Below are 26,878 nucleotides of genomic sequence, written 5' to 3'. Positions count from 1 at the left end.
TTCGGAACCCAGCAGAGGTCAGGCTCCCTCCCTGCTTCCGCCCCACACCGCACCCACTCACTACGCCCAGTATCAAGTCTAAATTGGGGCCTGCGCAGTGATTGGCCGCGCTGGGTCTCACTGCGGAGGAACTTGGCTTGCTCCAATCATCTGTGACAGACATCTGCAGACAGGGCTCTTAACAGAATTAGGGTCAGGCTGGTACCAAACCCCCACGAAAGCCAGGCATTGCCTCAAAGTAGATGCAAACCGTTAAATCTTCCAGGACTCCGAAGGATCAAAGAAAGCCGGAACCCTCTGGTTTGTTACGCCGTCCCCACTAAAACTTATTCCCCTCTTCCTCCCACAGTGTCTTGTTGCCAGAGCAACTGTGGGCGTCACCAATCTGACGGCGGAAACAGAACAAAAGAGTACACGTCTCCAGCTCATTGATAGGGTCATTGCGCAGACGCACTAACTTTTCCGAGTTGTAGTTCTTTCTGTTGAGGCAGTCTGCGTCTGCGCATTAGTTGTTACGCGCCCTGGCTTACCTAAGCGCCTGCGCAAACCGGGCACGCCAGGGAGGGCGGAGCTAGGCCACGACGGTGCGCACGCGCAAACAATACATCCGGCGTGGTCGTCGGGTCTTGATCGGAGAATCTTGTGTGCAGTCATGTCGGCATCGGTAGTGTCTGTCATTTCGCGGTTCTTAGAAGAGTACTTGAGCTCTACTCCGCAGCGTCTGAAGTTGCTGGACGCGTACCTGCTGTATATACTGCTGACCGGGGCGCTGCAATTCGGTTATTGTCTCCTCGTGGGGACCTTCCCCTTCAACTCTTTTCTCTCGGGCTTCATCTCTTGTGTGGGGAGTTTCATCCTAGCGGGTAATGGTTCTATAAGTAATCGTAATAATAATGTGTTCTTTTGGTGTGCTAATTTTGTTTTTATGGTACTCTATATGAGACCACCGCCCCTTGAAGTTATGAGAAGAGCCTGCATTGCCCTCTTTGTGGATCGGGAAATTGAGGCCCAGAAGGGTTAGATCATATGCCCAATACCAAATGGCTGCGTAGAAGTTGGACTTAAATGTATAAGCAAACCACCTTCATGCTGCTATTCCATCTGGTGATCCACTTAATATTGATCAGGGGAAACCCTATTCCAACTTTAATTAGGTTTAACCCAACTCTAAAACTAATAGACTTTTCAAATGAAAAACCCAACTTGAATAATCTCTCTCATTTTGGCCTTATCACTACCAATCTCCGGTGAGATATTTCAATGAAAGTGCAAAGAATATAAATTCTGGTGCTTTTCTTGTTTAATCATCCTTTGCTTGATCTTGCCTTTAGCTGCTAATTTTTTATTGTTGAGGGAGCTGTTCTTTCACTCTCCTCAACCCGGTTTTTGTTCACATCATTCTCTCTCTCTCTTTTTTTTTTTTGAGACGGAGTCTCGCTCTCGCCAAGGCTGGAATGCAGTGGCGTGATTTCGACTCACTGCAACCTCCGCCTCCCGTGTTCAAGCCATTCTCCTGCCTCGGCCTCCCGAGTAGCTGGGACTACAGGGGCCTGCCACCACTCTGGGCTAATTTTTTGTATTTTTAGTAGAGACAGTGTTTCACTATGTTTGCCAGGTTGGTCTTGAACTCCTGACCTCATAATCTGCCTGCCTCGGCCTTCCAAAGTGCTGGGATTACAGACTTGAGCCACTGCACCCAGCCTGTACACCTAATTCTATTTTAGCCCTGTTTTTCCTTTTGATTCCAGGATTTGGTAACCTTGTAGATGGCCATATTTATCGAGAACTGTCTCCATCAAGTTTTGTCAGAATCTGACTGTTCTTGCCCAAGGGGGATTCAGTGAATACTGAAAACGTGTGGCCTCTGTCACTGGCATCACCTGCTACTTTGAAAACATGTCATCATTCATGGTTTCTTTTCAGTGTGATCATCAGTCAGTTCATCAGTTGTATTTTCATGAGGTATTATGGTAAAATCTTTGGGGATACATCAGGCACATGTTCTTTGTCCTCAAATAGTTTACAGTCTAGTTGGGGAACAGAAAAAATACAGCACTGGAATTGTCTGGCAGCTTGGCACAGTGGCTCATGCCTGTAATCCCAGCACTTTTGGAGGCTGAGACAGGCGGATCCTTTGAGGTCAGGAGCTCGAGACCAGCCTGGCCAACATGGTGAAACCCTTTCTACTGGAAATACAAAAATTATCTGGGCATGGTGGCGCACGCCTGTGATCCCAGCTCCTTGGGAGGCTGAGGCAGGAGAGTCGCTTGAACCCAGGAGGTGGAGGGTTCCGTGAGCCGAGATCGCACCATTGCACTCCAGCCTGGGCAACAAGAGCGAAACTCCATCTCAAAAAAAAGTGGTGCTGTTCCTAAAGTTACAGACCTATCGAATGCTTTTTACAAGTTTACATTGCTAGTTTCTGACGCACCAGAGATACTTCTCAGAATTAAAAACAGAAGTGTATTAGCCTGATGTAGAGTTGCAGATTAGCCTGTTGATTGGATATTTAGTTACTATCTTTGACTTTTGTCCTAGATGATCAAGAACTGGTTGTCTGTAGTGGCATCCTTGCCTTCAGGGTGTGTTAACCATCATCAGACCAGATACGCTACCCTCTTTGCTCTAAGTATTCTTCACCACTCACCTACCACCTTCTGCCACAGTACTGTTCGTGACTAAGTGTTTTTATTAGCCAGCCTGGAGAAGGAACCTTGGTGAGAACTTCTGATTAACTTTGTGTGATGTTTTTGTTTCCAGGTCTGGAAGAGTAGGAACAAGGCAGGGTCTGAAAGCTGATTTTAAAAAAGATGCCTTCTCCATGTAGCAATCACCCTGCCTTTATAAGCCTCTAGGGTTACGAATGACTTTTCATGGATGCTTTGAAGAATGTGGTTTGCTGAAGGGTGGGCATGGACTAGAGTTACAGATTATCAGTGTAATAAAGCCAGAAGGTTTTTTGAGCAAATGACTTTTGCTTATGCAAAGACCTGTTTTTAAGCCTGTTGTGGCTGAAATTGAATTGGCTAACTAGACTGCCTTTCTCCTCTCCAACGGAAACTAGGTGACTTGTCATTGAAGAGAAACCTGGTAAAAGGGCATATTAATAATAGGGTCAATGAGGGGGATTAGGATTTCCAAATCTATTAGAGAACAAGTAATAGAGCTAGAGAAATGAAAGCAACTTCAGGAAAAGTAGGATATGATTTACACTTCTTTTGACCTCATTGACTTTTCCTAATTTTTGCCTCTTCTGCCATTTGTTAGCCGAGATCATCAACTGGAGACTGGTTTTAATGGGAAATTTGGATGCTTTTCCTTTGTTTTGATTGTTGGCAAAGGTAGCTTGTTCCTTTTTATGGTGCTGGGATTTCTAACTTTCCTGTGGAGTTTCTTGTTGGAAGAGAATGGAGGAGTCGAGTGAGCTGGAGAGAGGGAAATGTCAGAGATACTGTTGAAGGATTAGGTAGTGCTGAGTGCTAGATGTTTGAATGCCAGGCTAAGGAATTTGGATTTTTTTTTTTTTTTTTTTGAGACAGAGTTCCACTTTTGTTGCCTAGGCTGGAGTGCAATGGTGTGATCTTGGGTCACTGCAACCTCCGCCTTCTGGGTTCAGGTGTCTCTCTTGCCTTAGCCTCCCGAGTAGCTGGGATTACAGGCATGCACCACCATGCCTTACTAATTTTGTATTTTTAGCAGTGATGGGGTTTCTCTATGTTGGTCAGGCTGGTCTCGAACTCCCAACCTCAGGTGATCCACCTGCCTTGGCCTCCAAAAGTGCTGGGATGACAGGCGTGAGCTACTGTGCCCGGCCAGGAATTTGGACTTTATCCTGTAGGTGATAGTAAAGCAACTGAGAATTTTTTTTAAAGAAAGGAAGAGATTTAAAATTGATGTTAGCATGTAGGATGAATTGGAGGGAAATGTTCTGTAATCTTCCCTATTTTTTTTTTTTTGGCAGTCTATTCTATTCCCTCTCCATGTGTGTGTTTAGCACGTGCTCTTTGGAAATTGACCAGTACATTTTAAACCAATTTAGAATGCTACCAAATCTTTAAAAAGCCTGTTGTTATTGGTCCTAATTGTATGAAAATGGTCTGTTTTCCTCTATTCCCTCATAGCTGAGATATCATGGTTTCAAGAAGGAACCAGAGGTAGAAAGTTGCCATTGAGAGATCTTTTTCTTGGGATCATTGGAGTATAATATATTGGCTTTAAAAGGACCTCAGAGATAGAATATTTTCCTTATTTCAGACAGATTTCAAACATCCTCAGTAGCTGAGTGTTCTTCTTGTAGTTAGGTATCTCTAGAGGAGGACATCTGTCCCTTTTTTAGAGTTATGTTCCAGTGTTGGCAACCCTTTTAGTTTCCTTTTTTGCCTGACTGAAAGCTGTGCTCATTTAAAATGCTATTTAGGAGTCTTTAAGACTGTCCTCAAAATAAGTCTGGTCTTGAAACAAGTTTTTAAGTCATTTCCCAACTTTCATTTATTCTGTTCTCTAATCTATATGAAGTCATTTTGTCTTAAAAAATAGTTTTGTTTTTCCTAGTTTACAAATTCAAAACCAGTTTGAATCTGTAAGGCAAGGAGACCTAGTCCAGAGTTTTCTATGTCATGGGAACTATTGGGCTATTGTGAACTGGGGCCCAGCATTTCTTTTGGAATTATCCATCAGATCTGTGGGTCCTAATATTATCTCTCATAACTGTTATCCAAGAGATTGCAAGTTTGCCACCCTTGTGCCTGATAGTCTTGTTTCTAAATATCTTTCATATCATTGCTACTTTTTCATCCTCTGTTTTAGCCTCTCAATATCTCCTATGTAGACTACTATAATCCTGGCTTTCTTGCCTCTGGTTTCCAGTCTGTCTTCTATGTTTGCAGGCTTGATTAGACTTGCAAATCTGATTGTGTCACTCCCATGTACAACTTATGTTTCCCAAAGTAAAATTAAAAATGTTTTCTTGACATACCGACTCTTTCATGATCCGGCTTCCTCGCTGTCTGCAGCTTCATCTCTTTCCTCTGCCTCCTCTATACTTTATGCTCCAATAGTATTGAGCTACTTGTCATTCTCTGAACATTCTGATGTCTCAAACTATTTGCTTTTGCTTGACTGTCTTAAAAATTCCTTCACATTTTAGACTTCTCAGCTCAAGTGCAATTTCCTTTTTGTTGTTGTTCTTGTTTTTAAAGAGAACAAGGTCTTGTTATGTTGCCCAGGCTGGCCTCAAACTCTTGGGCTCAAAAAATCCTCCTGCCTCAGCCTCCTGAGTAGCTAGGACGATAGGCATATACCATATGCCTGGCTTATTGCCTTTTAGAACGCTTCCCCCTTTCCCTCTATTCCTACTTTACCTTGTATGTGTGTGTGAGAGAGACACGACGCTGTGCTGTATTTGTGTGTCTGCCTTCCCTCTGGAAGATGGGCTCTTGAGGGCAGGGGCTGTCTTCTCATCTCTGCAACCTCATTGCTGAATACCGTATATGTTAAACGGTGAGCAGGCATATAGTCACGTCAGGAATACTGAGCAATTACATGCTAGATTCTCTGCCAGGGTGCTGGGAATTCAACTGTGAAGCACACAGACGTGGTTTCTACTCTCACAGAGTTTGTAATGTAGTGGGAAATACAGACAAGTAAATACGGGTATGGTGCTGGTAGAGAATTACTGGTGAGAGTGGGAACACGGTGTGCACCCAATCTTGCCTAGTGGTCCTGCCATAATACTTCTCTAGTATATTCGCCTTCCCAAAATAGACTTTATAACTTAATCACTCTCCGGTTTTTCCTCTTTTCCTTTATTCTTAGTTGTTTTTATTTTTTCACTAGAAACATAGAAGTAGTTAGGAATTCCTTCATCTTTTTACCAGTGAATCATAACAGATCATGTACTTCCATATCCATACTCTCTGACTTACTTCGTCTTATGATGGATGATGTGTCTCTTTCCTGTGAAAGTTCCATTTATACGGAGGATCCAGTCTTCCCTCGCTCACTCAGAAACTCCGCTTTTGCAATTATTCCTCCATTCTGTGTCATTAATTTCTGTTTCTCTCCTGAATCATTCCCCATCATACAAACATGTTCTAATATTGTCCATTAAAAAAAAACCCATTTGACCACGGATATTCTAGCTACCATCCCATTTCCTTTCCATCATTACAGAATTTTTTGAAAGAATAATGTTTCTACTTTCTCCCCTAACTATTCATTCCTTAACCTACTCTTGGTATTGGTCTGTCCTCACTACTTCACTGAAAGTACTCTTGCCATTTTGCAATGTTTACCATTTAACACAGGTGTCGGCTTTCTTCTGTGTAAAAGGAAAGTTTATTCTTGAATGCAACACTTTCCTGCTTGTTCTGTCTCACCTCACTGGTTTTTCCTTTCTGCTGTTTGTGCTGGGCACTTCTCTGACTGAGAGCATAGTTCTAGATACCTTCACTTTGTATTTTTTTTTAAAATAGGTAAATTTAAATAATACCTGTATACCTACAACTACTGCTTTATATTTTTAGTTTTGAATTGCCCCCTGAATTCCAAATTAGTAAATCCACTTGCCAACTTCACGTCTTCACTAGATGTCTGATAATGTACCTTGAACTTAACGTGTCCAAGATCAAATCTGCTCATCCATCCATCTGCCTCTTCACCAGTTAGTACATGGTGTCAATGTTGGTTGTGTTTTTAAATGAAGACATTTAAGTGTCCCAGATCCCTTGATTTCTCTTTTACCTCCCACATCTGTTTCATCAGCAAGCTCCGTCTTCTCCAAAATACAGCCTGTATATCTTCATTTCTGTTCGTTTTTACTACTATTACTCTGAGCTTGTTGGCTCCTAAGTAATTCTTCTGCTTCTTTTTAATCCTGCAAACCATTATACTATTCCAATGCTCTTAGCACTGAATCCATACTGTTTTCTGAGGCTTACTATGCCCCTCAGGATTTGGCCCTTGCCCCCCTCCCCTTGATCTCTTTAGTCTTGTTAGTCTGTCCTTGTTGTGTTTAGAACATGTCAAGATTGTTTTTACTGTCTAGAATGCCTTCCCCCCAGTTTTTACATGGTTGGTTCCTTTCAAATATTGGTTTTAAATAGCACCCTCTTAAAGAGACCTTCTGTGATAATTGAATTAAAAGCTTCCCAGTCACTCTTTATATAAATCAGCAAGCTTTGTCTTCCCCATCTAATAGTCCCTGGTTTACTTGTTAACTTATTGATTATATATTTATCTCCATAGGAGTGTAAGTTCCTTGAGAGCCAGACTGTTTTGTTTTGTGGCATATTCCTAGCACCTGAAATGATGTCATGTAGTGGGCCTTTATTGAATATTTTGTGGAATAAATGGACATTTAAGGGGATAGAGTAAATCAGAATTGCTGAAATGGAACAGGCTGCTTGAGGAGGTAGTAAATTTCCATCTTTGGAAGTGCCCAGGGAGAGACTGAAGGATCATTTGTAGTGGAGCATTTTGAACAGGCTTTCTTTGCCTTTTTTGTTTCCAATGCATCTGAGAGATGTGACACCCTCATCAGTAACACAGGCTCTGGAAAGTTGATCATTCTCCATCTGGAGATGGCTTACCAGATTCTGTAAGTGGTGAGTATACTTTGGAAAGCTTCCCACGTGGTTTGTACAGCCTCCTTCAGCGCGCCCACGCCCTACCACCTCTTGGGCATTGTATGTATCAAGTGGTGTGTTGGTGTTTATGACCTCTGAGGTCCTTTCCATCTTTGTGGAACTCTGATTCATAAGTTTCATTGAAATAATCTGGTTACCATGATCATAGTAATGATAACTCAATTTATTATTACCTTATCCACCTTCATGGGTAATTTTTCTTTTTTTCTCCCATATTTCCTCAAAACTCAATGCTGTATTCTCCACTGCAATAATGACAATTAATAGTTTTCTATTTCTCCAGATTTTTTTCTAGATTCTAACTGAAACAAGATAACTATGCATATTTTTATATATAAATGATTTTACTTTTTTTATTGAGACAAGGTCTCGCTTTGTTTCCCAGGCTGGAGTGCAGTGGCATGACTGTGGCTCACTGCAGCCTGTCCCCTCTCTCCTGTGCTCTAGCAATCCTCCCTTCTCAGCCTCTTGAGTAGCTGGGACCACCACGTGGCTAATTAAAACTTTTTTTTTTTTTTTTTTTTTTGGTAGAGACGAGATCTCCATCTTTGCCAGGCTGGTCTCAAACTCCTGGGCTCAAGTGATCCTCCCACCTTGGTTTCATAAAGTGTTGGGGTTATAGTTGTGAGTCACCGTGCCCTGGCCAAATGAAATAAGGAATGGGCTGGGTGTGGGGGCTCACGTCTGTAGTCCCTGCACTTTGGCAAGTGGAGGCAGGAGGATTGCTGGGCAACATAGGGAGACCTTGTCTTTACCAAAAAAAGAAATTAGCTAGGCGTGATCGTGCATGACTGCCATCCCATCTCCTCAGGTGGCTGAGGTGGGAGGATTGTTTGAGCCCAGGAGGTTGAGGCTGCATGCAGACAGCCATGATTGAGCCACTGCATTCCAGCCTGGGCAATAGAGTAAGACCCTGTCTCAAAAAAAATAAATAAATAAAAAAGATTGGCTTTTTTAAACTTAATATATCTTAGATAAGTTTGCTGTCAGTGTATAGAGAATTTACTGTATTCTTTTGAATAATTGCATGGGATTTCATTGGATGTCAGTCGTAGAGTTTAATTCCCTTGATGATGTTTAGACTGTTATAATTTTTTTTCAACTTTACAAACATGCTTTTAGAATGTCTCTGTTCTGTAAGATAAATTCCTTTGTCAAAAGGTAAAATCATTTATTAATGGATATTCCTAGTTGCTCTCCCAAATGGATGATGAATCTGTACTTTCTAGAGCAAGGGTTTACTTGGTTACCCTGGCTTCAGTCATTGTCTTTAATATTTTGAAGGATCTGGGTACCTGAAAAGATCAATGGTGCTTCCATGGTGTTTACATGTTTAAGCATAATGAAAACTGTTGCCGTGGTGACAGGCTCTGGCGAACTAGTCTGATAGTTTTACGGCCTTTGGATTAGATTTCAATTTGTAGCTTGTTCTTGGTTAATGATGGGATGATGCTAGTCTGAAGCGAGTTTAGGTTTTCTTAAGCAGTGTAATAATTTATCACAGGCATGAAGATATTTTGGAAGAGTGTATTCCTGGAACTACTTTTTTTTTTTTTTTTTTGTCACTGGTGACTGTAAGAGTGTGACAGTGGAGAGTTCTCATGAATTATATTACTTAGGTCTCCTGTCTTTTTTGAGACAAATAAGCAGCTGCTAGAACTTTGAGATCAAAGATAGTTTATCGACAACTGAGGGTCCTCATGAATGACTGTGCTATTTTTATAAAGTCTGCTACCAATTAAATGAATATTCTGTTTGAAAATAATTCACATTTTAAAAACTTTCTGTCATTCAGCCCAGACCCTTTGTTGTTGCCTCAATTGCATCCCCATCTAGGTATAATTAGAAACTTTTAAATCAGGAGATAAGAGAGTGGTGTAGGTTTTTTGGTTACATAGTATTTTTTCTCTGAGAAAGCCTCTAGGTTTCAGTGTAACTCTGAGAAGTCATATTTCTTTTTTTTCCTTTAACAGAGTGCAAAATTTAATTGTACAACTTGATGAATTTTTAAATTTACCTATCTAACCAATATCCAGATGGAGATACAGGGCCATTATTAGCACCGTAGAAGCCTCCTTGCATTTTCCCAGTCACCCTCTCCCTGTGAAAGATAAAAACCAGTATCTTACCAGAGATTGATTTTACCAAGTTTTAAGCCTTTTGTACATGGAATCATACAGACAGAGTCTCTCTCTGTCACTCCCGCTGGAGTGCAGTGTCACAATCTTGACCCACTGCAGCCTCCACCTCCTGAGTTCAAGCAATTCTGCCTCAGTCTCCTGAGTAGCTGGGACTACAGCCTAGCTAATTTTTATATTTTTAGTAGAGATGGGGTTTCACAATTTTGGCCAGGCTGGTCTGGAACTCCTGACCTCAGGTGATCTGCCTGCCTTAGCCTCCCAAAGTCCTGGGATTACAGGTGTGAACCATTGCATCTGGCCGAGATCCTGCTTTCACTTCTTTTGGTTATGTACCCAGAAGTGGAATTGCTGGATCATATGGTAATTCTGTTTTTATTTTTTCTGAGGAAACTCCATACTGGTTTTCAAAGTGGCTACCCTATTTAATTTTCCCACCATTAGTGCACAAATGTTCCAATTTCCCTGCATTCTTACCAATTCTTTTTTTTTTTTGATACTAGTCATCCTAATAGCTGTGAGGTGATATCTCATTGTAATTTTGATTTGTATTTCCCTAGTGATTAGAGATGTTGAGCATCTTTTCATATGCTTGTTGGCCATTCTTATATCTTCTTTGGGGAAATGACTATTCAAGTCCTTTGCCCATTTTAAAATCTGGTTATTTTGTTGTTGTTGCATTGTAGGAGTATTTAATATATTCTGCTATTAACCCTTTATCAGATATGTGATTTGCAAATACTTTTTCCCATTTGTAGTTTGCCTTTTCACTCTGTTGTGCCCTTTGTTGTACCTTTATTGTGCACAGAAGTTTTAAATTTGGATATAGTCCAATTTATCTACTTTTACTTTTGTTGACTGTACTTTCGGTGTTGTATCCAATAAATTATTGCTAAATCCAGTGCCATAAAGCTTTTGCTCTGTTTTCTTCTAAGAGTTTTTTAGTTTTTGGTGTTAGGTTTAAGTTTTTGATCCATTTTGAGTTAATTTTTGTATATGATAAGGAGTCCAGCTTCATTCTTTTGCCTGTGGATATCCAGTTTTCCCAACGTCATTGATTAAGAAGACTGTTGGTACCTCATTGAGTGGTTTTGGCACTTTGGTTGAAAATAATTTGATTTTGTATGTGAGTGTTTTTGTGCACTTCCTAAAAAACAAAATAATTATATTCTTTTTTTTAACTGTAGTAAATGTCTTTTTAAAAGAAACTTATAATGGAAAACCTGAATCATTATCCATAAGTAGAAGGTCACACTAAAAATACCATGGAGCTGGGAAGATGTGTTCACCCATGCCTGTGGTCCCAGCTGCTCGGGAGGCTGAGGTGGGAGGATCGCTTGGGTTCCAGTCTAGCCTGGACAGCATAACAAGACCCTGTCTCCTGCTGAGTTCCCAGTGGCTCTGTGTACTGCATCCCAGAACATTCCTCATCTAATTGAGAGGGTACATTTGTTCCCCCAACACATATACTTAGGCTCTGCTTTGTGGTCTCTGTGTGGGAGCTGGGCTTTTCTGGCTTTAGCTTCCTCTGGGTGACCTACTGGGTTCCCGCTGGTTTGGCCAGCCAGTGTGTATTTTTAATGTTTTGATTGTGTTGCCCAACTTACTCGTGCAATTCATCCATTTTTGTGTATAACAGAAGTTCTTTTTCATTGCTATATAATATTCTATTGTTTGCATATGCCATAATTTATCCATTTTACTGTTGATAGACATTTAGATTGTTTCCAGTTTGGGGCTATCTGGGTATCATTTCTGTATATGCCTTTTGATGTATGTATGTATTCATTTCTATTAGAGTAGAATTGTTGGGTCCTAGGGTATATCTATGTTCATTAGCAGTCATATTTGTTTTATACTTCCATATAATCATTTTTGTGTTTTGCTTCTTGTACAGTTTGCCTGAGAATACAGATTAACCCACAGAACAAAGCGGACTTCCAAGGCATCTCCCCAGAGCGAGCCTTTGCTGATTTTCTCTTTGCCAGCACCATCCTGCACCTTGTTGTCATGAACTTTGTTGGCTGAATCATTCCCATTTACTTAATTGAGGAGTAGGAGACTGAAAGAATGTAAGTGATGATTATAGTCCTTGTCCTATTATGTTGATTTTAGAAAGAGAAATTGGATGGGACTGGTTTTGAACATGGTTGGCAAGGCTCCCATACTGCTATTGACATTTGCAGAATTTTCCATTGGTCTTCAAAGTATGCATTAATATCATCATAATTCAGTGCTACCGCTCTTGGTCATTGCCTTGTCTTCTCATTGTTCTTCAAATCATTAAGATAAGAGAAAATTAGTGTTTGTAGCTAGTACAATAATTTCTGCACCAATAACTCCATGAAAATAACTTAGAGATTTTGGAAGAGACATAAAATGGTAGGTTTTGCTTTTTTTTCTGATTTTGATCTCAGATGACTTTAAATGCTGGGCCATTGTTTTCATAGCACTTAACATTTGATAGCATCCAGTGTATGTTGAATAAATGACTGTGGGCATTTGGTAATATGTACCTTAAAGTAAAAATAAATGGGGAAATTGGGTTAACTTGGGAAAAGACTTTAAAATACAAGATGGGATGCTGTTTGGTTCATTTACTGTTTTCCTTTTCTTTTTTAGCAGTAGAGTTATTTCTCCCCTCTCCCAAACTCTTATAAAAAGAATCTTGGCATATAAAGCAGAAGTAGAATTGGAGATTTTTTGATGGACAGAAATTGAAAAGCCCTCTCTGCTTGACCTTGCCCTTCATGTTTGGTATGCCCTCCTCTGCATCCCTCCCTCCCAAACAGAGTTCTAAAGCTCCAATAAATATATGGGTGTTTTCCATACTGTATGTCAACACCGTTACTTTACTTTATATATGAGAAAACAGAGGCCTAGAACAATCCATTGGCCTTTCCTGGCCATATAGTTAATTGTTAGCAGTGAAGTGCCCTAGTCTAATGGTGTTCTTGGCCCAGTGCTGCTTCCACTATCCCATGTAGCTTACTGATGAATGCATGCAGTCTTTGCCTTTGCATTGCAAAATTTAATGTTCTGGGTGGTAGAGAAAAGAGAACCTTAGGAAATCTCATCTTATTTGGGGGAAGGATATCCCAGGACAAACCTCTTCCTGTCACCACTTGGAAAGCTGTCATTTTTATACTAATTTGCAGAAATCTAGTACAAGAGTTAGAGCATCTATGTGCAAAGTGGATGCGATAATGTGACAATGACTATACTTCATTTTCTGACATGAATTAGTCATTTACTTATAAGGTGTTACATAAATTCTTTCCTTTGATACTGCCTCAAAAACAGTTCTGTTAGTTCAGGTAAAGCATCATTTTGGTAGTGGTAAGTTGACAGGTTTATTTCAGTGAAAAGTTTAAGAACCACTTTGTTCTGTTATTTTAATACAATTTAACTCCTTGGAGACCTGATTAAGACTGGAGTTGTCCTCTTCCCTCCCTTCTTCCCCCCTATTCTATATGCCAGCCAATGTCTTGTTGTTGGGAATATAAAGAATATTGTTGGCTGGGCACGGTGGCTCATGCCCATAATTCCAGCACTTTGGAAGCTGAGGTGGGCAGATTGCTTGAGCTCAAGAATTTGAGACCAGCTTCGCAAACAGAGCAAGACCTTATCTCAGAAAAAATAACAAAACAAAACTGTGGCGTCTGTCTTCAAGATATGTACAGTCTAGTAGGGGAAAAGATGTAAACATAACAGTTAAAATACAGCCCAGTGAGGGCCTCACTAAAGGTGTAAACAAAGTGCTGCAAAAATCCAGAGAAGAGAGCAGCCGTACCTTCTGGGAGCAGGGACAGCAGATGAGTCATCTGACCAATGGATAACAGCTATTGCCAGTTACCAAGTAACTGTTACCAGTGGATAACCTTGAATGCAGGCAGAAGACTGACCCTTCAATATTGACCTTCTTATGCTGTGCAAATATGAGTAACCCTTGGGCTTCCTGATAGAGCCTTCTGGAAAGGTCCTAAGTCTTCTGATTGCTTACTCTAGATTTCTGAAGTTCTTTTTTTCTAGATGAGTTATGATGTGTACATAGCAAGGGGACAGAGCAAACATTTCAAGGATGTTTTCTAGGCTCGGGGAGATACCAAATCATGGAAAATTATTTCTTAGGGCTGTCATGATTGGAGGATTACTCTATTGCAGAGAGCTTAGTATTTCAAAATTGTGACAAAAGTAGAGACAAAAAAGCAGTCTCAGCAGAAACCGTACTGCAGACCATATTAACAACCTAGGACCACCTGTTCAGCCGAGAATTATGGGCCCAAGGCATAGCAAAATCTTTAATCCCAGATTGCAGTGTTAAATCATTCTATGGAGAGTATGCTCATAGAAAAATCCTTCTCTGTGGGGGATTGTCCAGATTGTTTTTCAGAGGGAGCCTTCATTTGACATACACTACACTGTCCTGCTCTCAGTTTTTAAAAATATACATTTATTTGCTCCTTTTATGTGTTTCTAACTCAGCTATATGTGCAGTGTGCCATAGCACTTTAAACGTAGTTCCAAGTAAATTCTCAATATTTACACCAGCTCAGAAGGTAGAACAAAGCAGATTGAACATCTTCATATTTTCCAACTAAGTTGAGAATTTGATATTAAAAAAGTAAACATCGGGCCGGGCGCGGTGGCTCAAGCCTGTAATCCCAGCACTTTGGGAGGCCAAGGCGGGTGGATCACAAGGTCAAGAGATCAAGACCATCCTGGTCAACATGGTGAAACCCCGTCTCTACTAAAACTACAAAAAAATTAGCTGGGCATGGTGGCGCATGTCTGTAGTCCCAGCTACTCAGGAGGCTGAGGCAGGAGAATTGCCTGAACTCTGGAGGCGGAGGTTGCGGTGAGCCGAGATCGTGCCATTGCACTCCAGCCTGGGTAACAAGAGCGAAACTCCGTCTCAAAAAAAAAAAAAAAAAAGTAAACATCTATATAATGTAGCTGATCTTACGTGAATTTGGGGGTGACATTTAAAACCAGTAACTGCTCTGAAGAAGGCAGATCAAAAGAAAATGGCATTGGGTTAAAAAAAATAAATAAATGAAGGGGAAGTAAGGAAGTTAACAGATAATGAGTGCTCAGTGTGTGCTATGCTTTAAGTAACTTCTCATTCTGTATCATTTTATTTTCAAAATAATTTCACGAGGATAGGCTTGCTGTTCCCATTTACAGATGAGGAACTGAACTTGAGAGAGCCTTGCTAGAAATCTTATAACTAATAAGTCTGACAATACAGTTTGACTTTTAAAAAAATCCTATTTTTATACCCTCTTTTTGCTCAGTTGTTTATAGTATATGTCAATTGTAGAGTTAAATACTTGCATTCAAAAAGATACCACAGGTGTTTTATCACTGCCTCACCTTATTCCTTTCCTTTATTTACTTTTATTATGACAATTAAAAAAAGAAAATTACAGATAATGTAACAAACACTCATGTATCTACCATTTATTGTGAACAGATTTTGAAGAGATTAAACAGATTCAACTCAATTTCTTTTTGAATCTCTTTCTAGCCCCAGTTCCTTCCCTGTCCTGTAAGACTTTTTGAACAGCCAGGACTAATGTAATACCTAGGTCTATTAATATAGCCTTTTCCAAACTTCAGACTTTGTGTCTCCTGAAAACATGTCCAAAGATGGCAGTTCAAGAAGCCCTATGATAAAACTATCAGTTGGCATTACTGGTTGTAGGTGGCGATCCAGGTGATCAAGAAAGACTCAGTATTTTTATACAAATGAAAATACAAAAGGAAAAATGTTCCCAGTGAGCTTCTGACCTGTAGAACACCTGAAATGATCAGTTTTTGGTGTGTAGGCGGCAGCAAATTTTTGAACGAATGCATGACAGAAAGAAGCTCAGTGGATTTCAGTATTAAAAAATTTATATACTTTAGTTTTTCCATGTTTCTTTGTGTGTGTGATTTTTTTTTTTTTTTTTGAGACGGAGTTTTTCTTGCTGAGGCTTGAGTGCAGTGGTGCTATCTCAGCTCACTGCAGCCCCGCCTCCTGGGTTCAAGCGATTCTCCTGCTTCAGCCTCCCTGAGTAGCTGGGACTACAGGCACTCGCCACCATGCCTGGCTTATTTTTTGTATTTTTAGTAGAGATGGGGTTTCACCATATTGGCCAGGCTGGTCTCTTGGTCAGGCTGGTCTCGAACTCTTGATCTCGTGATCCACCCGCCTCGGCCTCCCAAAGTGCTGGGATTACAGGCGTGAACCACTGCGCTGGGCCTGTGAAATTCTTTTTAAAAGACTCTCAGTCCATCTCAGGTGTTCTGAAGGGTTACGAGGAAAAGGACAGACTGTACTGGATTATAGTTTGAGAATTAAAGTTCCTGATGAATTGGGCCCTGGATCAGAAGGAAGAGTGACTGGGCCCAAAGGGACAAACCCTTTCTTGAAAATGTGCTCAACTCCCAGGGAGATAGTCATCAAATGCCTGTGCCTTGTTAGCATTTTGTTTTTATAATGGAGACCATTCTCCCACAAGTCTTAAAAAATTGAGTGTTTGATCCTAGCTGGAAATTACCTTTGGAAGGGGATCTTGATGTTATTCCGTAGGCTCTGCTGCCACCTAGTGGATTGTACATTTCATGTGTTGAGATAACTACTACAAAGCATAAGAGAAGTTGAGTTTGAGGGAAGAAGCTACTGACACCTGTGTCATAAAACCTCGCTTCTTTCTAGTCATTGGGGGGCAGCAGAGGTCCAAGTGGGTTTAGATGCTGGGTTGGGGGTTGCTTTACATTCTGGCCAGAAGTGGGCGATGTCGAGTTAGGAACAAAAGGGCACAGAACCCTGAAGTGGCCCTAGATTTTGTTGCACAGGGGAAGACCAACTGTGCATACAGACCCTCAGGGTTCCCCTTTGTTTTCTTTTTTCACCTCGTCAGTTTGAGAGCTTCCTTTTTCAGTTTGTTCTACATCTTTTATTCTCAATGGTGACCTCCCACCAGCAATAAGCTTTAATTTTTTGTTGGTGGAGCGGCCCATTTAGTTTTTATTTCATTTTCTCTTTGACTTTTCTACCTTATATTGAATTAGGTCCAGCCACCAAATAAGCTCGCCCAAAGGGAACTGTTCTAAATTTGTAGGAATCTTCACAGGTAGACACATCATAACTTTTTTCAACTCATTTCTCCCTGTTTGGAAGGTGAGATTAATTATATATATAAAATTACATATATATATATATCTTTATGTGATGGGGCTTGCTATGCTGCCCAAGCTAGGAACTCCCTGGGGACAAATGATCCTCCTGCCTCAGGCTCCCAAGTAGCTGGGCCTATAGGTGTGTCATAGTGTCTGGCTCTGAGATTAATTCTTTACATTTTATTCTTAAAACTTTGAATCTACTTATTTTATTTGCTAAAAAGCATGAATTATGACTCTGCCTGGTTATTGAACTATCTTTGGTCTATTTAAGGCTAACAAATAAAAAAAGAAAGAATATTGAAATAGATTTGTGTTTATGAGTTTCATTGCTGCCCTAACTCCTTGGCTTATTTTCTCCATCCTCCCGGCTTGGATGACTCCTACTCCAAGCCATTCCCACTGCTCAGGTTGCATAGGAGCCTCTTCTCTGGGCCCTTAGTCTACTGCTTACTTCCAGTGCTGCACCGCATTGTTATGAAACTGTTCATCCACTTTCTTCTGTCTCCCACTGGACTCTCAACTGTGAACAGTCACAGTGCCTGTTAGTTAGATGAGTGTGTGAATGAATAAACCTTTTTTTGAGACGGAGTCTTGTCCTGTCACCCAGGCTAGAGTGCAGTGCTGCGACCTCAGCTCACTGCAACTTCTGTCTCCCAGGTTCAAGTGATTCTCCTGCCTCAGTCTGTTGAGTAACCGAGATTATAGGTGCGTACCACCACACCAGCTAATTTTTGCTTTTTTTTTTTCTTTCTTTTTCCACATTGAATTTTTGCAGATAATTTTTGTATTTTTAGTAGCGATGGGGTTTTACCATGTTAGCCAGGATGGTCTTGATCTCTTGACCTCATGATCCTCCCACCTCAGCCCCCCAAAGTGCTGAGATTACAGGTGTGAGCCACTGTGCCTGGCCGATTAAACTGTTTTTAACTGCAAGAAAAATAATTATGTTATTAGTTACTTGGATGCTAAAACATGGAAAGTGCTATGAAAGACAAAAAGCCTCATAGGAGAGGCTGTGGGTGGGGAAGAGCATGAGACAAGAAGTCAGAGGAGGGGCTGGGTACAGTGGCTCAGGTCTGTAATCCCAGCACTTTGGGAAGCCAAGGTGGGAGGATCGCTTGAGCCCAAGAGTTTGAGACCAGCATGGGTGACATAGCAAGACCTTCTCTCTACCAAAAATCAAGAGAATTAGCCGGGCGTGGTGGCATATGCCTGTGGTCCCAGCTACTCAGAAGGCTTAGGTGGGAGGATCGCTTGAGCCTGGGAGGTCGAGGCTGCAGTGAACTGTGATCATTCTTGAGTGACAGAGTGAGATCCTGTCTCAAAAAAAAAAAAAAAAAAAAAAACCAATCAGAAGTCTTGTATTGTGACCTTTTCTCTGTTAACTAGTTGAATGGACAAATAAACTTAACCTCTGAGCCTCAGTTTCAAGATTGGCCTGGATGCTTATCAAAGTCTCTTGCCACTGTTAATGCCTCTCAGCATAATTCTTGATGATTCTTTTGTGTTTGAGGAGGATTAAACTGTTTTTGTGGATCCTCAATTTGGCTTTACTTTCCTTTTTTTCCCTTAATTGTTGCTTTTTATTCATATTTTCAGATTCCCATTATCCATATAGGAGGTAGGAAGTTAAATGTGATTATTTATAATAAGATGCACATATTTGTATGAGACCTTTTACAAAAGTAAACATTTGTAAAATGTCTTATAGTTCCCACATTAACAGGCTTGCAGGATTTACATATATTCCACATATACTTTTACATACATCAGCTCATGTGATTCTTCCTGCCTATCCTGTGATGTGGAGGTAGACAAATAGTAGTATTCCCATTTTACACCTGAGGTAATTACACCTTAGTGAAGCTTGATGTCTCCAAGCCCTGGAACTAATAAGTGACTGAGGGAGAACTGGATAACAGACATTTGGACTCTAAACCTTTATATTCTTTCTTGTTATGTTTAGGACTTTCAGATGATGACTTGATATATATCTCATGTTAGAGAGTTTTCACTAAAAATAGTAAACTTAAAAAAAATTTATTTTACATTTTCATCATAGCCATCAGACTGGATGCTTTTCTTTTTTAAATGGGAAAAATTTGGGAGCGATTGATAGGAAAGGATGAAGGCAGACTATCCCAAATGTTTCTGCATAGTTGGCCATACTTAATATGCTCCAGGAGAAATGGAGGAGAATGCAGGTCAGGAGACCTGACTTTAGTGAGGGTGAACCTGGACCAGCACTGTCCAATAGAGCTGTCTGCAGTGTGGAAACATTCAGGGCCTGCACCACCCATTATGGTAACCACTAGCCACATGTGGTTATTGAACATTTGAAATGTGGCTAATGGACTGAACAATTGATTTTTTTTTTTTTTTTTTTTTTTGAGACGGAGTCTCACTCTGTCACCCAGGCTGGAGCGCAATGGCGCGATCTTGGCTAACTGCAACCTCCGCCTCCCAGGTTCAAACGATTCTCCTGCCTCAGCCTCCTGAGTAGCTGGGATTACAGGCACATGCCACCGTGCCCAGTTAATTTTTGTATTTTTAGTAGAGACAGGGTTTCAACATTTTGACCAGGCTGGTCTCGAACTCCTGACCTTGTGATCCAGCTGCCTCTGCCTCCCAAAGTGTTGGGATTACAGGTGTGAGCCACCGCACCTGGCCCAATTGAATTTTTAATTTAATTTTGACTAAATAGTCACCTATGGCTAGTGGCTGTGGTGTTTGACAGCACAGTTCTGGACAAATTTGTCAACACTATCAGGTTACAGTCTTCTCATATCTGTAATGAGAGGATTAGACAAGGTGATCTCTAAAACTTTCATTTTTTAGAAATATACAGTCTGTACCTTCTAAAACTATAGTGATTCAAATTGGGCTGTGAACCTAGGATTTCTGCAGAATGGTTTTTGATATTCATTATTATTTCTAATTTCAATTTTAATTGGGTTACTAGGATCCAGGATGAGATGAATTTGAAGGAAAATCAGTATTTCAACATATCTGCCTGGTGCTGGTGTCTAAATAGAGATATTGCTGGAGAAGAATACAGATTCCAAATAGAAATGACCCTGGCTGGCATTATCTTTTCTATCTCTACAGAGTCATTATTTTTAACAGTTCTTTGTGTTATGCCTTGCTTTCTTTTAAGATGATTAGAACAAACTGATTAAATGGCACTGTCTTTTCTGCCCAGGTGAAATAGACTGAAGTCACGCTAACTTTTCTCAGTAGGTGTCTTCCATTTTGCATGTCTTGATATCAGGGGAGGAGGAGATTTTATTAGTCAGTTTCCTGAAACCTTTATAATGCCCTGGTTAACAGTTGAAACCATTCTTCCTAGCTGTTGAATAGTCAATTGTGTGAGCTAACATTTCAAAGAATCCTAGAGCCTCTGCTTTTAGAATAGTGTCTGGTAAATACATCTGCTTTAAAAGAGGGGAGCAGATCTTTGTAAATAGGATTTTCCGAAAACCATTATCAAAGAGACTTTCATGAGTCGGTTTTTGCCTTTCATGTGGATTGGCCTCAGCATCTTAGATTTAAATGTTTTAATATCATAAAACCTTGAGACTTTGATTTTATACTAAACTAGGACTTTTATATTTCTGAAAGTGTCAAGGCTTTGTTGACTGAAAATGGCTTTATGCTCTAGTCCTCTCTCACCATGGCCATTAGAACCTGTAATGTAACTGGGTGCGGTGGCTCACGCCTGTAATCCCAGCACTTTGGGAGGCCAGGGATGGTGGATCACCTGAGGTCAGGAGTTTGAGACCAGTCTGACCAACATAGTGAAACCCCGTCTCTACTAAAAATCCAAAAATTAGCTGGGTGTAGTGGCACACTCCTGTAATCCCAGCTACTCGGGAGGCTGAAGCCGGAGAATCGCCTGAACCCGGGAGGCAGAGGTTGCAGTGAGCCGAGATCACGCCATTGTACCCTAGCCTGGGCAACAAGAGCTAAACGCCATCTTGAAAAAAAAAAAAAACAAAAAACCAAAACTGTAATGTTATATTGGTTCATAGTCTATTGCCAGAGAGTTTGCTTTAAGAAGTTTGATGGGGTGAATAGATGAATTTGAATAGATCTGTTTGGTTTTGTTTGGCACTATGAACACCTTTTGCTCCCTGTTACTGCTGTTTCTTTTACATCTTATAATTCCACTGATTAAGGAATGTTCTGCAGTTATTTAACATTTCTCTAAATACCATTGTTAGTGAAATAAAAGCATTCTGCCCCTTTAAGCTCTGATACCAGAATCTCTAGGTTACTTACTTGACCCAATATACCAAATAAAGTAGTGCCCTTTTACCTACTGAGGCAGCCCAGTTCTTCTGAAAGGTAGTATTTCCCAGCTTTTTTTGAGTCATGGCACACAGAGGAGATTATAGTTTTTTTTTTTTTTTTTGAAACAGAGTCTTGCTCTGTTGCCAGGCTGGAGTGCAGTGGCACAATCTTGGCTCACTGCAACCTCCGCCTCCCGGGTTCAAGTGATTCTCCTGCCTCAGCCTCCTGAGTAGCTGAGACTACAGGCATGCACCACCACACCCAGCTAATTTTTGTATTTTTAGTAGAGACAGGGTTTCACCGTGTTTGCCAGGATGGTCTCGATCTTTGACCTTGTGATCTGCCTGCCTCACCCTCCCTGGGATTACAGGCATGAGCCACTATGCCCAGCCAATTACAGTATTTTTATGGCACACTGGGAAAATCAGTTGCTTATGGCTGGAGACATTGGAGCTCCTAGGGCCAGAGATGAATTTCTGACCAGACCCCTGCTGGAGCCCAATAGGTAGGAAGCTTGTGCTTTGAGGGACTAAAGGAAGCCTGTGTCTTTTGGTGAGGGTTCCACCTCACAACTTAGAAATCTCAGTTCTATTTGGTTCTAGCAGCAATGTAGCCACTTCTGTTGGGGTTATTCTTTCTTCACCTTTTGCTTGCCAAAAATAAAGTTATCTTTAAATGAAAGCTAAATTATTTCTTGTATTTTGGTCCTTTGTTATAACTGAGATTGGAAATTTTTCTTTATTTTCTTTCTTGAATCCTTATTCCCTACCCTACCTCCCCTCCAATGGAAATCTGCACTTTATAAGCATTTTTGTATCAGAAAAGATCTTTAGGCTAAACTACAACCCTCTCACCTCAAAGAATTTGTGGGCCAGGGAAGTCAGAGTGACTTATGTGAAGTCCTGGAGCTAATTAATGGTAGAGTTGGGGTTAGAACGCACGACTCCCAGTTCCTAGTCAGTTTTGCCTTGGTGTGCTTGAAATTCAGTTTTGAACATTAATTTATCTGGATACTACTTCCATAAAATATTCTGTGAAAAACACTTGCTTCTTTCCAGTTTTTCTTGCCTGGTTTAAATATTGTCCTGAGTTTAGGAACTCCATAACTGTCTTGTGGGTTAGATTTTAGATTGAAGGATTTGGGGCCCTGTCTGGAGTATCATAAGACTTTGAATCTTTGTTTTTTTTTCTTTTAGGTTCACTCTTTGAATTTCCTGGATAAGAGTTCTAGAGATGGCAACTTGTTGGGCACATGGATTTTCTTCAGATTTGCACTTACTGCTAGCTCTGATTTTCATGCAGGAGAAAAATCCAGAGTTTACTCTGTAGCAGAACAACTTTGTAACACACATTTATTAATCCAACCTCTGCCTTTCATTAAATGTAACCTTTTGCCTTTGAAATTAAAGAACTCCATGCATCTCCTCCTTGTGCGTCTGGCTCTTTATTCTTTATTGGTGTCAATCCTTTTTTTCCCTTCAGTGCTCGTGCTGAACTCTTTATGAGTTGGTATCTTACAGCTGTGAACCTACCGTGTTGTTTTCATTAAGTGTATTTGAAATTAATAGCAAAAGGCAATGCTGACAACCCTGGGAAATGGCAGTCCTTTGTCTTCTTCCTGGAGCAGGTATTCCTTTGATAGTCCTTTGATTGTTACAGGTGCTTCCACTCTTATGACACAGTGCATTCCTGGGACTGCACTTCGCTAGAAATTGAACTAAGTATATGCGTCCACATTTACATGTTTCAACATGTTTTAGTGGTAAAAGTGAAATATGTTTCTCTTAGGCAGTGTAGACAGAGTGTGAAAAATGGGGGTTATGTTTTTGTTGACTTATAAGATACAATATTCTCCAAAGCACCTTCACAAATATTCTCTCATTTTATTCTTGCAATTATCTTAGGCATTCCTGTCCTCATTAGTTAGGTGAGGAAATTGAAACTCAGATTTGTACTTGCTTAAGATCAGAGTTCATGACAAATCTTTGGTGGAACGTAGGTCTGCTGGCTGAAGTCTGGGCATATCGATGTGTGTCATGCTGGCAGCCCTGTTTCCATCTTGGGTGCTGTCGGATTGCTATATATGGAGTGTAAGCTATGTTGAGAATTCCATTACTTAAATTTAGCTGACTGCTGAGAATGATGATGAGTTGTGAGCTTCTGCAAATTGGCTGCACATTAGCATCACTTGGGGAAGGTAAAAAGAAAATCCCAATGTCCAGGCCACACCCCACACCAATTAAGTAAAAATCTCGTTGGGGTGGCATCTGCAGTTTGTAAAGCTACACAGGTGATTCCAGTGCACGGCAAATTGGAGAAACACTGCTCTGGAATCTTGCTGCTCAAAATGTAGTCACTGACTACCAGTATTGGCATCGCCTGGGAGCACAGGCCTCACCCCAAACCTACACAAGTAAAATCTTCACTTTAACAAGGTCCTCAGGTGATTTATGTGCACATTAAGGTTTGAGAAACCCTGATCTACAGCAGTGGTACTCAAATTTTGGTGTGTCTCAAGATTACCTGGTTACTCGGGGAAACGCTTGGGCCTGTATGTTCCTTATTAGCTTTCTGGCCAACTGAGCTCGAGAGTCAGCAAGCTTTTCCTTAAACAAATGGGTATGGCTGTGTTACACTGTCACTTTATGAAGATTGGTTGTGGGTATGTGGGTCATGGTTTGCCATTCCTAAGTGATACTAGTTCACTGAGATTATGATTGGGCAGTTTAATCTGTTTTAAAACTTACAGATGTTACAGTCCTTTATCAGGAGGCTTCCGGATAATTTTTAGTCTAGAGAAATTGGAATTTTGAATAAGAAAAGCATCTGAGCTTCGAGACGGGTTGAAAACTGGGATAATAGTAATTTTATGAAGGAAGACATTGTAATTTCAGACTCTAATATACAGGTTTTGTTTAGTTTTTCGTGATGACCTTGATATACATGAGACAGGCATTAAATTCCCATTTATCAAATCAGCTATTGTCTCAGAGGTGGTGATTTACCCAAGCCAATTACCATCAACAGGAAACATTTTTCTTTGGTTTGTCTTTTCAATATTTGCTTCAGGACTAAAACCTACAAACTGCTTTTGGAGTCTTGGGTTTAGATTTAGTTAAAGGCTCATTATAGATAACTCCTGTTTTTATGCTTCTGTTGACTTGCTTCATGGTTCTCAACTTCATATGTACTGAAGAATTAGCTGTGGACCTGTGAATAGCTGCTGCACTCCAGCTTGGGCAATAGAGTGAGACCCTGTTTCAAACTTAAAGACAACCCCCCCCCCCCCCCTGCCCCCCACACCCCACAAGTCCCATTGAGTTTTCTGATTCTTAGGTGTTTTTTCAGCTGAAGTGTGTTGAAGGAGTTGATTTTGAGTACTACTGCATGCAGAGTGAGATAGACCCTAGCACTTCCAGCTTCCCCTAGCTCAACACCTCTATGGGGTGGTTTATTTTTATTTTCTGTGCTCTTTTGTGGGGCAGGAAGCCATTTACCACAAACACTGTGCAAAGTCTATTCCCTGCCCTTCTTTGCAGTGGTAGGAAGCCCAGCCCTGAGCACCGCCTGCCCACACATTTCCTGGCCCTGATCACACGGAAACCTTCCTTCTTGTTTTCTTCTCTTAGCAGCCTATACCTTCAGCCTCTTGTGATCACATCCTTTCATCTTGGGCTTCAAAACATTTTTTTTGTGATGGCTGGAAAATATTTGGGGAGGTCACAGAGGCGTGCTCCCTAGTGTTGGGAGGCTGGGGAGCTTGTGTACAGACTTAGTGGGAGACTGCTGCTCTCCTATCTTGTTGGGTTGCAGCTCTGCGCTCTGGGAATCTATAATAAAAGTTTGTAAAACAGCTTAATAACTACAGTTAATGTAAAAGTTTTTAACAAATGTAAAAAATGTTTCTCCTATGGGAGAAAACACTTTCTAGAGCAAGGATCTTAGAGGAGGGAGTAGGAAAAAAGTGGAAGTTTGTGAAGGACTAAAATTATTTTATTTGCTTACATTGAATTTATAGGTAGGTCCAAGTTCTGTCAATGGGATTAAAAAAAAGTATTTTCAAACCACCAGAGAAGCAGCCTGATGTTGCGGAAAAAACTTTGAAAGTGTTGATTCAAGCACTTGTTCTGCCACTTACTGTTGACCTTTTGTCTCTAAAATTTTTCAAATGATTACACACCCAGGCTCTGTGCTAGGTAGTGCATGGGATTAGAAAAGATAAGACACAGCCCTTTCTGTCCAGGAGTGGGTGAGCAGGGACCACATGTCTGTCATACTGTCAAGTGCCTTCTAAGTTTCCCTACCATTGCATGAAGTAGGGTGGGTGGCGTTCTTATTTTCCTGATGAGGAAATGGAGACTCAGTTAGCAAGTGTTACATTTGAATCTTATTTCTGTCTAGTTGAAAGCCTTTGAGTTAGGCTTTGAATGAGATAAATTATAAAATAAGCATGGGTATAATAATACTTCATACTGTTGTTATCCCAAGAAAATGTAAGTGAAAATATCTTGTTAATGTAATTGCTCTACAAATGTATCATTCCTTTCAGTGCTCGTCAGAAGCTCTGAGGATTCCATGACATACTGCGTTTCCCTCTCAGCTGTACATCCTTTCATCTAAAGGACTGGGGTGGCCAATGGCAGGCTTGGCTATTCCTGGGGAGAGACCTCCCTAGGAGCCCCCTTTGAGGTCTGCTATTCAGGCCTGTTAAATCCCAGGGATAAACAACTTTGCTTTTAGCTTTTAATTGAAATTTTCCCACACGCATGCATATACACACACGTCAAGAGGCTAGCAAGCTCCCATATGCCTAGCCTCCCATCAGCTGCAACGATGATCAACATTTAACTCCAATTTAGTGTCAGGGTATAAATAAGAGACATCTGATGGCAGAACTCATTCTTTCTGTTAATTACTCTTTCCTTTAAATTTTTGCTTACTATGTGCTAGGTGCTACAGAAGTGATCAGAATGGACAAGGTGCCTCACTTTCTGAGCCTTAAATTTCAGTAGGGAAGAAAGCCAAATGATTACATAAATGGAATAATTTTGTTGTGAGTGAAGGAAAGAAATAGTTAACAATACAATGTGAGGCTGGGGAGGGAGCTACTTAAAGAGTGGTCCGGAAGGAGCTCTCTGACCAGGTGACCTTTAGGCTGAGATCCGACAGCGGAGAAAGAGCCAAGGAAGCAGCCATGGGGAGTGTGTCTGGATATTACTTTTGTTATCCCCATTGCCATATGCTTGAGTAGTGGGTAAGTATTGCCTCAAGAGGCCACCAACATCAAACATTTGTTGAGGGAGTGCCTCCTAAAGGTACAGAGCTCTGCCTTGCTGTTCTAATCTCATTCTGAAGGGGTCAAATGCATGCAGGCAGTCAGGAAGAAGGAAGGGGCACGGAGGCAGAAAACAAGACACTAGTTTTGGGGGGCCCTCAGAATGCCAGTCAGTTCATATTCCTTCCTCGGATGACTGAATCTGGAACCACTTGATACTTCTGAGTCCACAGTGGTTGGTAGAAAGCCTGGGATCCGAGTCTGGTGGGGATTGGGGCCTAGTTCACTGTGATTCTGTGCAAGCCGCTCCATGTGCCTTCTCATTTGTGAAAGCAGAGAGAATACTCTGCCTACTA

At 40.9% G+C, this 26,878-nt stretch overlaps 1 protein-coding gene across 1 annotated transcript; it reads left to right on the top strand.

Moving 5' to 3' along the window:
* The first annotated feature begins 565 nt into the window (after positions 1-565).
* Positions 566-22,675, top strand: DAD1 (defender against cell death 1). The gene is made up of 3 exons (XM_032265528.1): positions 566-863; positions 11,682-11,856; positions 22,444-22,675. Exons 1-2 carry the CDS (start codon positions 653-655, stop codon positions 11,810-11,812), a joined length of 342 nt encoding a protein of 113 aa, XP_032121419.1. The 5' UTR covers positions 566-652; the 3' UTR covers positions 11,813-11,856; positions 22,444-22,675.
* Positions 22,676-26,878: the final 4,203 nt, after the last annotated feature.

Source organism: Sapajus apella, unplaced genomic scaffold, assembly GCF_009761245.1.
Source record: "Sapajus apella isolate SASKATOON/1434 unplaced genomic scaffold, GSC_monkey_1.0 scaffold151, whole genome shotgun sequence".
Lineage (NCBI taxonomy): Eukaryota > Metazoa > Chordata > Mammalia > Primates > Cebidae > Sapajus > Sapajus apella.
The sequence above is the reverse complement of the archived record's forward strand: the minus strand, read 5'-3'. Positions and strand labels throughout refer to the sequence as shown.